We start from the raw sequence: 14,084 nt of genomic DNA on the forward strand, positions 1-14,084 counted from the left end.
ATCCAGCACCTCTACTTCATTATCATTGATCCATTTCTTCACCAATCTTGACGTATGATTCGGGTCGTTGTCCTGCTGGAACACTATGTCGTACTTTTCATACCTATAGTACTCGAGTGTACGAAGGAACTCGTCGTGTAGGATACTGACATATAGCTCAGCATTGAGATCACCATCGATCGTGGTCAAGTATCCAACACTTTTGGTGGTGAAAAAATCCCATATCATCAGGCTTCCTCCACCGAACTTCACAGTTCCTTCATTTTCTCAATCCCATATCATCAGGCTTCCTCCACCGAACTTCACAGTTCCTTCATTTTCTCAATCCCATATCATCAGGCTTCCTCCACCGAACTTCACAGTTCCTTCATTTTCTCCATCCGTTGCCCCTTTTTCCCTTGTTTCTTCCAGACCCATTTGCCCCATCAGAGCCCCGTCTATTGACTTTCGACGCTTACGACCATATTGAAGTTGAGGCTTCTTTACCTTTTTTCAGGCCACCATTCCAGCCTTGTGTAATGTGCGTCGCCCGCTGCTTTCATGGACGTCTGTGATCTCACTATTATGAAACATACGAGCCGCCTCCACTGTCGTGTTTGTCGCCCACAACTGATAGACCTTGTCGTGAGCCAATTTGTTGACCCATATTGATATTTTGCCTGGATGTTCACCTCTTGGCTTTTCAATGGACGGATGGACTTCATTTCTTATTCTTCGACCTGTCATGGCACTTACATGATGCAGTTTGGTCATTTTCGTGGCCGAGAGACTGCTATCGATGAGCTGGATGATGCTGCTTCTCTTGGGAAATCTTCTTCATTGCTGCTCCTCGATTCAAATCAGTGACCTTTCGCTTGGGAATCAACCTAATAACACACTGAGCTGTTAGGGAATGTGAGAACAGATTGTAATTTGTAAAAAAAAAAAGTTTTTCCAGCTCACCAATGTGAAAGGAGCCTTCCGGAAGTGCAAAGATTCAGCTGTGCCGGCAGCAGGATGAAGCAATAGAGGTGACTACTCAGTAACAGGTCCGGGAGAGCGAGATTAAAAAAAAATGATAAATTCATTAAAAAGCAAAAAGGTCAAAATTAGGACAGTTCCCAGGAACTGTACCCAGTTACCCCAGTAGAACTGACGCGTTTCGAACTAGGTAGTTCTTATTCATAGTCTGGCTTGGTTCCATGCTACAAGTAAGTGTCTTAAAGAAAAAAAAGGATTGTATTTTGTAGTTTACAGGAAGAAAAACATTTTTCCACCATCAGGAGCAAAACAGTAACAATGCAGCGACATGACGGGAACCTGCAGAACTAATCATCTGCTAAATAGATGCAAGCCAGATTTATGTGTGAGATGATAGCCAAGATGATTGTCTATAAAGTGATGGGAGTCTCACGTTCAGCAGCAGTGGATGGAGAGATCTGGAGCCTGAAAGTCAGAAGATCAGAACATTGTTACCCTTCTGCTCGTCAGTGTCAGCACCTCGCCCATGGCTGCCACCCCGCGCCACATTACACCCCGCACGTCTCCTCTCCACCACTGGCCGCCCTCATCCTTTCAACTCTTAGTGGTAAGATGCAGGTGAGGACCGCCATCTACACAGGAACTGCATCGTTACCAAACACGAGGGAGTCATCCAAAAAGTCATGGAGAAGGTGCGGATGGAGATGTCAGTGCAAGTCTCCTTGCTTCTAGGAAACCCGGCGCCATGACGGGGTCCTTACGAGATCTTACAGGGGCACTCGACTTCATCATGGTGGAGAGGCAACAGCAGCAGGACACGTGTCCCAACATGAGCTTAGGCTCTGGCCATCACGACGCGTTACCTGCGTGACAGTCACCGCTACCTACCTGCGTGGAAGAGAAGCCGCCATTACCATTGCGCTGTGTATTTAACCAGCGGGAGATTGCCGCCATCTCTCCGAGCTGCTTGTTAGTGGGATTTTGATGAGATAACAAGGTCAGGAGGGCGTAAGACGTCAGCTCCACATCCACAGAGCTGGGCTTTGACCAGTAGGAGTTAGAGGAGGCTCGGGGCTCCTGGGTCCAGTACATGACGCCATCTGCAGAGAAAGGAGATATTCCAGGAGGAGCAACAGTAACGTCATGTGGGGGGGGGCTTTATACCATGTGGAGGGGCTTTATACCATGTGGAGGGGCTTTATACCATGTGGAGGGGATCTAAACCATGTGGAGGGGCTTTATACCATGTGGAGGGGCTTTATACCATGTGGAGGGGCTTTATACCATGGGGAGGGGCGTTATATAATATTGGGGGGTGGTGCTACACCTTTGGGGAGGGCTTAAACCATGTGGGGGGATTTATACCATGGGGGCATTATACCATGTGGGGGGCATTATACCATGTGGGGGGCATTATACCATGTGGGGAGGGTATTATACCATGTGGGGGGTGTTACACCATGTGGGGGGGCATTATACCATAAGGGGCACTAAACCATGTGGGGAGGGTGTTACCCATGGTGGAGGGCTTATATCATGTGGTGGGTGTTACACCATGGAGGAGGGCGTTATACTATGGGGGGGTGTTACACCATGGGTGGGGGGTGTTACACCATGGCTGGGGGGTGATACACCATGGGTGGGGAGCGATACACCATGTGGGGGGGTGTTACACCATGTGGGGGGCAGTTCACTATGGGGAGGGGTGTTATACAATGTGGGGGGGGGTGTTATACAATGTGGGGGGGGCGCAACACCATGGGGGAGGGCTTATACCATGTGGGGGGCATTACACCATGTGGGGGGCGTTATACCATGGGGGCATTATACCATGTGGGGAGGATATTATACCATGTGGGGGGTGTTACACCATGGAGGAGGGCGTTATACTATGGGGGGGTTACACCATGGGTGGGGAGCGTTACACCATGGGTGGGGGGCGTTACACCATGGGTGGGGGGCGATACACCATGGGTGGAGTGCGATACACCATGTGGGGGGGTGTTACACCATGGGGGGGGCGTTATAATATATGGGGGCGTTACACCATGTGGGGGCGTTACAGTGGTGAATATTTGGGGTCAGCTTCGGATCATGTGCTTGTCACCTGCGATGGTGGCATTTTGGTACAATCTCTCCTGCGCGGCCGCCCTGCTCTCTTCTTGCCCGGCCATAGAGAACGCATACGCCTTCAGCGCCAGCTTGTACAGACTGGTGCTCTCCAGAGGCTCATTGGTCAGACACGTCATTGCCCGCTGCACAATCGCATCCTACAGCAGGAAATAAACAGCGGCTCTGACATAAGGTGGCGCTATCCCCACCGCACCTTGTGTCACACAATAATATAATAATACACAATAATGGAAGAGGCGATGGGAGCCATGAACGGAGGCGGCTGGACCTCCCCGATCTGACACTTACCCTCACGTCCTGGCCGGCATCCAGTAACGCAGCCACAATATATGCGCTCAGAGAAAACTCATCATCCATGCCGCCCTGAGAAGAAAGGAGATCACAGCAGTAAAGGATCAATGATCAACACAGGGAGGGACAGTAAGAGCCACACTCACCTGGATAACAGGGAGGAAGCGAAGACTTACACTGCAGATCAGCGGATCAATTCTAAAGTAATCACATTGGCTACAAACTTCCACAAAAAACCTCAGATTCTAATGAATCCAAATAGTTTAGCTCATCACCCGCTCCTCCGCAGCCGCTCACCTGTCCCACACCCACAGCTCATCACCTGCTCATCCGCAGCCCCTCACCTGTCCCACACCCGCAGCTCATCACCCGCTCCTCCGCAGCCCCTCACCTGTCCCACAACCGCAGCTCATCACCCGCTCCTCCGCAGCCCCTCACCTGTCCCACACCCGCAGCTCATCACCTGCTCATCCGCAGCCCCTCACCTGTCCCACACCCGCAGATCATCACCCGCTCCTCCGCAGCCCCTCACCTGTCCCACACCCGCAGATCATCACCCGCTCCTCCGCAGCCCCTCACCTGTCCCACAACCGCAGCTCATCACCCGCTCCTCCGCAGCCCCTCACCTGTCCCACACCCGCAGCTCATCACCCGCTCCTCCGCAGCCCCTCACCTGTCCCACACCCGCAGCTCATCACCCGCTCCTCCGCAGCCCCTCACCTGTCCCACACCCGCAGCTCATCACCCGCTCCTCCGCAGCCCCTCACCTGTCCCACACCCGCAGCTCATCACCCGCTCCTCCGCAGCCCCTCACCTGTCCCACACCCGCAGCTCATCACCCGCTCCTCCGCAGCCCCTCACCTGTCCCACACCCGCAGCTCATCACCCGCTCCTCCGCAGCCTCTCACCTGTGCCACCTCCGCAGCTCTTCATCCACTCCTCCGCAGCCCCTCACCTGTCCCACACCCGCAGCTCATCACCCGCTCCTCCGCAGCTCCTCACATGTCCCACCTCCGCAGCTCATCATCCGCTCCTCCGCAGCCCCTCACCTGTTCCACCTCCGCAGCTCATCACCCGCTCCTCCGAAGCCCCTCACCTGTCCCACCTCCACAGCTCATCATCCGCTCCTCTGCAGCCCCTCACCTGTCCCACTTCTGCAGCTCATCATCCTTTCCTCCGCAGCCCCTCACCTGTCCCACACCTGCAGCTCATCATCCGCTCCTCCGCAGTCCCTCACCTGTCCCACACCCGCAGCTTATCATCTGCTCCTCCTCAGCCCCTTATCTGTCCCATCTCCGCAGCTCGTCATCTGCTCCTCCGCAGCCCCTCACCTGTCCCAACCTCACAGCTCGTCACTCACTCCTCTGCAGCCCCTCACCTGTCCCACCTCCGCATAATCACGAGCTCCTTCACATCCCCTCACCTGTCCCATCTTCACAGCTCATCACCCACTCCTCCGCAGCCCCTCACCTGTCCCACCTCCGCAACTCGTCACCCGCTCCTCCACAGCCCCTCACCTGTCCCACCTCCGCAGCTCGTCACCTGCTCCTCCGCAGCCCCTCACCTGTCCCACCCCCGCAGCTCATCACCTGTCCCACCTCCGCAACTCGTCACCCGCTCCTCTGCAGCCCCTCACCTGTCCCACCTCCGCAGCTCATCACCCGCTCGTCCGCAGCCCCTCACCTGTCCCACCCACGCAGCTCATCACCATCTCCTCCGCAGCCCCTCACCTGTCCCACCTGCGCAACTCGTCACCCGCTCCTCCGCAGGCCCTCACCTGTCCCATCTCCGCAGCTCATCTCCCGTTCCTTCACAGACCCTCACCTGTCCCACATCCGCATCTCGTCACCCGCTCCTCCATAGCCCCTCACCTGTCCCACCTCCGCAGCTCGTCACCTGCTCCTCCGCAGCCTCTCACCTGTCCCAGCCCCGCAGCTCGTCACCCGCTCCTCCGCAGCCCCTCACCTGTCCCACCTCCGCAACTCGTCTCCCGCTCCTCTGCATCCCTTCACCTGTCCCACCTCTGCAGCTCGTCACCCCCTCCTCCCTCCTCCGCAGTCTCTCACTTGTCCCACCTCCGCAGCTCGTCACCCCCTCCTCCCTCCTCCGCAGTCTCTCACTTGTCCCACCTCCGCAGCTCGTCACCCCCTCACCTGTCCCACCCCCACAGCTTGTCACCCCCTCCTCCGCAGCCCCTCATCTGTCCCACCCCCGCAGCTTGTCACCCGATCCTCCACAGCTCCTCACCGCTCCTCCGCAGCTCGTCACCCCCTCCTCCACAGCCCCTCACCTGTCCCACCCCCGCAGCTCATCACCCGCTCCTCCGCAGCCCCTCACCTGTCCCATCCCGCAGATTGTCACCCCCTCCTCTGCAGCCCCTCATATGTCCCACCTCTACAGCTCGTCACCCCCTCCTCCGCAGCCCCTCACCTGTCCCACCCCCACAGCTCATCAGCCGATCCTCCACAGCTCCTCACCGCTCCTTCGCAACCCGTCACCCCCTCCTCCACAGCCCCTCACCTGTCCCACCCCTGCAGCTCTTCACCCACTCCTCCGCAGCCCCTCACCTGTCCCATCCCCACAGCCCCTCACCCGATCCTCCACATCTCCTCACTGCTCCTTCGCAGCTCTTCTCAGTTCTGATACCTCATGATGGGTGTCGTTGCCACAAGGAGTCCAGCCAGCGATGGAAAGTGAAGATCAAAGAGGAGTGAGCAGAGGACAAGGTGGGAAGAAGAGTATGTTGGACCGGTAGGGATTACAACTGTCAGAAGGAGAAGCATAACTCCCAACTCTTAGTTAACATAAAGAGGGACAAACTGTGTAGCGTGGGTAGCAACCACGGCAAGCTGACCATGCCCCAAGCCACAACCATTTACCATTTTTGGCTACCCTGGCAGGATGAGAGGTCAGACAGGCGGCGATTATTGCTGCATTTTTATGCCTTTTCCCCCTGATTTGATGCATTTTTGGTGCAGATGTGAAGCCGCGTTTTTAAGTGTTTTTTATATACAGAAAAGCTTTCATTCTGCACTAAAAAAAGGATCTGCAGTTTTTTACCTGCGTTTTTTTTTCAGGCTCCACATAGAAGACAAGAGAATAAAAAGCACCAAAACCGCACAGTTCAGCGGCGTCTTTAGACCACAGGGGGGCGTAGTTTTCATGAAAATCACATCCACTTTTCATGGACAGTTAAACACAGCAGAATTTCTGTGCAAAATAAAAAAAAACAGAGAAAAAAATGCAGCATTTACGCTACATGTGAACACAGCCTAAATGTCCAAGCAAAGTGGCTGTTATTTCATGAAGTCTCTACCATCGATGCATCTACAGACGCTGCTGAACTCTGCGGTTCTTGTGCTTTTTTTCTCTATAAGCTTCTATGTGGAGCCTGAAAAAAAATGCATGTAAAAAAAAATATGCCATTACATTTTTAAGCGCAGAATCAAAGCTTTCTGCACGATAAAAAACACCTAAAAAACACAACTTCACATCTGCACCAAAGACACAATAAGAAAGGGGGAAAACTCCTAAAAGAGACACAGCAACGCAATAATCAGAGAATATTGTTATTGCATTGTGTGGTGCGGACACCTGCAGAAACCGTGCAGAAAAAGAACGGCAGAAAAAACACAGCACTTATGTAACGGCCTCAGGGTTACATTGTTCTTACACTTTTTATTGGTTTATTGGAGAGAAAAAATCAAAACACTACATTTTTTTGCACCGTTTACCGACCACCGTAAATAATCTGATCGCTGTGTTGTGCGGGTCATTCAGATTACAGGGACACAGATATGTCAGTTATTTGCCGATTTGTGATGTTTTTTATTTTTTAAAAACTGCAATGAAAATAAAATTATTGCAATTGTTTTTATTATTTTTTAATAATTTTATAGGAAGAAAAAAAATCAGACTTTTTCTTTACCTCAAAAATACAGGGACATAGAAATACACTGCTCTGTACAGATGTGTCTCTATGTACCAGTATCATCTGCCAGCGGGTTTGCAATCTGAAAAGCAGCTTCAAGTATAGAAAAGCCTCCTATGCTGATCAGTGCAGACTGTAGCAAATCGCTCTAGCTACTGCCTGCAATGATTGAGTTTGTGGGTTCAGCTCCTAGGGAATCCAAATGACAAGAAAAGAAGAGAAAATGTCATTTTTGTAATTGTTTTTCATTATTTTTTAATAATCTTTTAGGAAGAAAAAAAACTGACTTTTATTTTCCCTCTAGAATACAGGGACATAGAAATGCACTGCTATATACAAATGTATCTCTATGTACCCGCATAATCTGCCTGTGGGTTCAAGGTCTGTGATGCAGCTTCAAGTATGCAAAATTTTCCTACACTGATTAGGCTGCGGCTCATAGTTTAGCTGCTGTCGGCAATGCTAGAGGTTGTGGGTTCGATTCCCGGGGAGATCAGATCTTAAGAGGAGAATCATTTATTTAATTAATTGTAATTGGGGGAATAGCAGAGATGCTTGCCCCGAGGAGGAGGCGCTGTGGAGAGATGAAGACTCTGCACAAAGAAGAAAGTGAGTGGAAGCCAGGCCAAAGCCCTGACCTGCTGGGACAGCAGGACTGACCCCTAAAATAGGGACAGTCCCACTGAATCTGGGACGGTTAGGAGCAATGGCAGAAGTGGTGGAAAGATGGAGATCACAGGATGGAGACAAGTCTGGAGATGCTGCAGCCATGGGAGCAGGTTTAGGCTACACAGCATGCTCACAGTAATGTGAGGAACATGCGGCCTGGGGTTATCATGTAGAAAAATTGCTTCTGGACACTGGAGAAATGGCCGCCCAACTTGTTCCTTCACCAAATTAATGCAGGCTGAGGTGTTAGTGACTGGGAATGGAGACCAGAGGGGAACGGTAGCCGCACATTATATCTTCTCTTATACCTAGGCTGCAGCCCCTTCCCCCTCCTGACTTTCCCTTGTACCATGCGTAGGCTGCATCCCACATTGGCGGGGGGAAGAGGACGCACTCTGGCGGGGGGGGGAAGAGGACGCACTCTGGCGGGGGGGGGAAGAGGACGCACTCTGGCGGGGGGGGGGAAGAGGACGCACTCTGGCGGGGGGGGGAAGAGGACGCACTCTGGCGGGGGGGGGGAGAGGACGCACTCTGGCGGGGGGGGGAAGAGGACGCACTCTGGCGGGGGGGGGAAGAGGACGCACTCTGGCGGGGGGGGAAGAGGACGCACTCTGGCGGGGGGGGAAGAGGACGCACTCTGGCGGGGGGGGGAAGAGGACGCACTCTGGCGGGGGGGGGAAGAGGACGCACTCTGGCGGGGGGGGGAAGAGGACGCACTCTGGCGGGGGGGGGAAGAGGACGCACTCTGGCGGGGGGGGAAGAGGACGCACTCTGGCGGGGGGGGGAAGAGGACGCACTCTGGCGGGGGGAGGAAGAGGACGCACTCTGGCGGGGGGGGAAGAGGACGCACTCTGGCGGGGGGGGAGGAGGACGCACTCTGGCGGGGGGGGGGAAGAGGACGCACTCTGGCGGGGGGGGAAGAGGACGCACTCTGGCGGGGAGGGGGAAGAGGACGCACTCTGGCGGGGGGGGGAAGAGGACGCACTCTGGCGGGGAGGGGGAAGAGGACGCACTCTGGCGGGGGGGGGAAGAGGACGCACTCTGGCGGGGGGGGGGAAGAGGACGCACTCTGGCGGGGGGGGGAAGAGGACGCACTCTGGCGGGGGGGGGAAGAGGACGCACTCTGGCGGGGGGGGGAAGAGGACGCACTCTGGCGGGGGGGAGGAGGACGCACTCTGGCGGGGGGGGGGAAGAGGACGCACTCTGGCGGGGGGGGAAGAGGACGCACTCTGGCGGGGAGGGGGAAGAGGACGCACTCTGGCGGGGGGGGGAAGAGGACGCACTCTGGCGGGGAGGGGGAAGAGGACGCACTCTGGCGGGGGGGGGAAGAGGACGCACTCTGGCGGGGGGGGGGGAAGAGGACGCACTCTGGCGGGGGGGGGAAGAGGACGCACTCTGGCGGGGGGGGGAAGAGGACGCACTCTGGCGGGGGGGGGAAGAGGACGCACTCTGGCGGGGGGAGGAAGAGGACGCACTCTGGCGGGGGGGGGAAGAGGACGCACTCTGGCGGGGGGGGAGGAGGACGCACTCTGGCGGGGGGGGAGGAGGACGCACTCTGGCGGGGAGGAGGACGCACTCTGGCGGGGAGGAGGACGCACTCTGGCGGGGAGGAGGACGCACTCTGGCGGGGAGGAGGACGCACTCTGGCGGGGAGGAGGACGCACTCTGGCGGGGGGGAGGACGCACTCTGGCGGGGGGGGAGGACGCACTCTGGCGGGGGGGGGGAGGACGCACTCTGGCGGGGGGGGGGGACGCACTCTGGCGGGGGGGGAGGACGCACTCTGGCGGGGGGGGAGGACGCACTCTGGCGGGGGGGGGAGGACGCACTCTGGCGGGGGGGGAGGACGCACTCTGGCGGGGGGGGGGGACGCACTCTGGCGGGGGGGGGAGGACGCACTCTGGCGGGGGGGGGGAGGACGCACTCTGGCGGGGGGGGGGAGGACGCACTCTGGCGGGGAGGAGGACGCACTCTGGCGGGGAGGAGGACGCACTCTGGCGGGGGGCGGGGACGCACTCTGGCGGGGGGCGGGGACGCACTCTGGCGGGGGGCGGGGACGCACTCTGGCGGGGGGGGAGGACGCACTCTGGCGGGGGGAGGACGCACTCTGGCGGGGGGGGGGAGGACGCACTCTGGCGGGGGGGGGGGAGGACGCACTCTGGCGGGGGGGGGAGGACGCACTCTGGCGGGGGGGGAGGACGCACTCTGGCGGGGGGGAGGAGGACGCACTCTGGCGGGGGGGAGGACGCACTCTGGCGGGGGGGAGGACACGCACTCTGGCGGGGGGGGACGCACTCTGGCGGGGGGGGAGGACGCACTCTGGCGGGGGGGAGGACGCACTCTGGGGGGGGGAGGACGCACTCTGGCGGGGGGAGGACGCACTCTGGCGGGGGGAGGACGCACTCTGGCGGGGGGGGAGGACGCACTCTGGCGGGGGGGGGACGCACTCTGGCGGGGGGGGAGGACGCACTCTGGCGGGGGGGGGAGGACGCACTCTGGCGGGGGGGGGGAGGACGCACTCTGGCGGGGGGGGGGGAAGAAGCACTCTGGCGGGGGGGGGAGGACGCACTCTGGCGGGGGGGAGGACGCACTCTGGCGGGGGGGGGAGGACGCACTCTGGCGGGGGGGAGGACGCACTCTGGCGGGGGGGGAGGACGCACTCTGGCGGGGGGGAGGACGCACTCTGGCGGGGGGGAGGACGCACTCTGGCGGGGGGGAGGACGCACTCTGGCGGGGGGGGAGGACGCACTCTGGCAGGGGGGGAGGACGCACTCTGGCGGGGGGGGGGGACGCACTCCGGCGGGGAGGACTATGGAGCTGCTCACCTGCATGCCGTTGTTTAACACCCGACCTGTGGCCTGGAAGCAGCCATCGGGCTTCTGCTGCGCCTTCAGCCAGTTCATACTTTGTGTCATGACCTTCTCGTCGATGTAGGTGATATCTTTGCTTTGGCTGAGGGTCTTCATAACAAAACCTGTGAGCCTGGAGAAGTGACATGTGAGTAACAGGCAGACCCTGGCCCACAGCCCTCCAGTACCCAAAACCCTCCAGATTAATCCTATAGTACCAAACCCCAAGGGACGTCCAACACATGGGAAGAGGGGACGGGGGAGACCCCAAGGGACGGAGCAGGAAAGTCATCTCCAGATTGCCATCTTGATGTAAAATAGCGAGGAGCCCCCATTTCCACGGGTTCACAGAAGGGAATGGGGCTGCTTCAGTCATGAACGAGCTGAGGAGTGCAAGGAAATGAATGTGGTTCCCCGGTGGCCACAGTGGAGCGGGGTAATGGATGGATCCTCTAAGATCCGGGGCCAGTCATCATTACTATCCATTGTCCCATCATCTCCTTACTGGTGGAGGTCTGACTACTGGTCCATCAGCGGAGGCCAGCCTGCCCAATGTATGAGTGGAAGCCTCCGCCTGCTCCGCGCATAGTCACACCCAGACTGCTGCCCCCGTAGTCACACCCAGAATGCTGCCCCCGTAGTCACGCGCAGACTGCTGCCCCCGTAGTCACGCGCAGACTGCTGCCCCCGTAGTCACACCCAGACTGCTGCCCCCGTAGTCACGCGCAGACTGCTGCCCCCGTAGTCACGCGCAGACTGCTGCCCCCGTAGTCACACCCAGACTGCTGCCCCCGTAGTCACACCCAGACTGCTGCCCCCGTAGTCACACGCAGACTGCTGCCCCCGTAGTCACACCCAGACTGCTGCCCCCGTAGTCACACCCAGACTGCTGCCCCCGTAGTCACACCCAGACTGCTGCCCCCGTAGTCACACCCAGACTGCTGCCCCCGTAGTCACACCCAGACTGCTGCCCCCGTAGTCACACCCAGACTGCTGCCCCCGTAGTCACACCCAGACTGCTGCCCCCGTAGTCACACCCAGACTGCTGCCCCCGTAGTCACGCGCAGACTGCTGCCCCCGTAGTCACACCCAGACTGCTGCCCCCGTAGTCACACCCAGACTGCTGCCCCCGTAGTCACACCCAGACTGCTGCCCCCGTAGTCACACGCAGACTGCTGCCCCCGTAGTCACACCCAGACTGCTGCCCCCGTAGTCACACGCAGACTGCTGCCCCCGTAGTCACACGCAGACTGCTGCCCCCGTAGTCACACGCAGACTGCTGCCCCCGTAGTCACACGCAGACTGCTGCCCCCGTAGTCACACGCAGACTGCTGCCCCCGTAGTCACAGGCAGACCGCTGCCCCCGTAGTCAAGCGCAGACCGCTGCCCCCGTAGTCACAGGCAGACCGCTGCCCCCGTAGTCACACGCAGACTGCTGCCCCCGTAGTCACACCCAGACTGCTGCCCCCGTAGTCACACCCAGACTGCTGCCCCCGTAGTCACACGCAGACTGCTGCCCCCGTAGTCACACGCAGACTGCTGCCCCCGTAGTCACACCCAGACTGCTGCCCCCGTAGTCACACCCAGACTGCTGCCCCCGTAGTCACACCCAGACTGCTGCCCCCGTAGTCACACCCAGACTGCTGCCCCCGTAGTCACACGCAGACTGCTGCCCCCGTAGTCACACGCAGACCGCTGCCCCCGTAGTCACACGCAGACTGCTGCCCCCGTAGTCACACGCAGACTGCTGCCCCCGTAGTCACAGGCAGACCGCTGCCCCCGTAGTCAAGCGCAGACCGCTGCCCCCGTAGTCACAGGCAGACCGCTGCCCCCGTAGTCACACGCAGACTGCTGCCCCCGTAGTCACACGCAGACTGCTGCCCCCGTAGTCACACGCAGACTGCTGCCCCCGTAGTCACACCCAGACTGCTGCCCCCGTAGTCACACGCAGACTGCTGCCCCCGTAGTCACACGCAGACTGCTGCCCCCGTAGTCACACGCAGACTGCTGCCCCCGTAGTCACACCCAGACTGCTGCCCCCGTAGTCACACCCAGACTGCTGCCCCCGTAGTCACACCCAGACTGCTGCCCCCGTAGTCACACCCAGACTGCTGCCCCCGTAGTCACACGCAGACTGCTGCCCCCGTAGTCACACGCAGACTGCTGCCCCCGTAGTCACACCCAGACTGCTGCCCCCGTAGTCACACCCAGACTGCTGCCCCCGTAGTCACACCCAGACTGCTGCCCCCGTAGTCACACCCAGACTGCTGCCCCCGTAGTCACACGCAGACTGCTGCCCCCGTAGTCACACGCAGACCGCTGCCCCCGTAGTCACACGCAGACCGCTGCCCCCGTAGTCACACGCAGACTGCTGCCCCCGTAGTCACACGCAGACTGCTGCCCCCGTAGTCACACGCAGACTGCTGCCCCCGTAGTCACACGCAGACTGCTGCCCCCGTAGTCACACGCAGACTGCTGCCCCTGTAGTCACACGCAGACCGCTGCCCCCGTAGTCACACGCAGACCGCTGCCCCCGTAGTCACACGCAGACTGCTGCCCCCGTAGTCACGCACAGACTGCTGCCCCCGTAGTCACACGCAGACTGCTGCCCCCGTAGTCACGCACAGACTGCTGCCCCCGTAGTCACACGCAGACTGCTGCCCCCGTAGTCACAGGCAGACCGCTGCCCCCGTAGTCACACCCAGACCGCTGCCCCCGTAGTCACACGCAGACCGCTGCCCCCGTAGTCACACGCAGACTGCTGCCCCCGTAGTCACGGGCAGACTGCTGCCCCCGTAGTCACACGCAGACTGCTGCCCCCGTAGTCACACGCAGACTGACCTGACCGCAAACGCACAAAAAATGTGTCCAATAACCAAAAAAAACAGCGTAAAAACTGAGTGGGGAAGTGCGGAAAACACAAGGTTATTTCCCCCCTTAGGGCTCGTTCACACTGGCGTATAACACGGCGGAGCGCTGATGTCTTATCGGACCGCACTCGGCCCGGTGTTACACTATGGAGCCGTGCGATTATTGTCTCACGCTGATTCTATCTGTGGAAGAAATCCCAGTGAGTGTGCTGGAGTGGCTGCGACATTCAGATCACGCGCCCATACGAGACTATGGTGGGAACCAGGACTGCACTCAGATGTCATCAGAGCGCAGTGCGATTACCGCAACACAGACAACGGAGAAGATGGAGAAATCTTGTCCTCAGTCTTCTCCGCACCTGTGATAGGATTCTTACATGAGA

General features: G+C 58.7%; 1 protein-coding gene across 6 annotated transcripts in view; it reads right to left on the reverse strand.

Annotated features, from left to right (window-relative positions):
• The window catches only part of LOC141273167 (alpha-2-macroglobulin-like protein 1), a 607,283-nt gene that overhangs the window by 78,063 nt on the left and 515,136 nt on the right, over positions 1–14,084 (reverse strand). For all 6 annotated transcript variants that reach the window (XM_073684620.1, XM_073684625.1, XM_073684624.1 and 3 more), the window contains 4 exons: positions 10,808–10,964; positions 3,382–3,456; positions 3,068–3,230; positions 1,849–2,060 (listed from right to left, as the gene is read on the reverse strand). In XM_073684620.1, the coding sequence (XP_073540721.1) occupies positions 1,849–2,060; positions 3,068–3,230; positions 3,382–3,456; positions 10,808–10,964 (607 nt within the window). The remainder of the gene's footprint in view (positions 1–1,848; positions 2,061–3,067; positions 3,231–3,381; positions 3,457–10,807; positions 10,965–14,084) is intronic.

Source organism: Phyllobates terribilis, unplaced genomic scaffold, assembly GCF_046119375.1.
Source record: "Phyllobates terribilis strain yellow unplaced genomic scaffold, ASM4611937v1 Scaffold_5__5_contigs__length_657084704, whole genome shotgun sequence".
NCBI lineage: Eukaryota > Metazoa > Chordata > Amphibia > Anura > Dendrobatidae > Phyllobates > Phyllobates terribilis.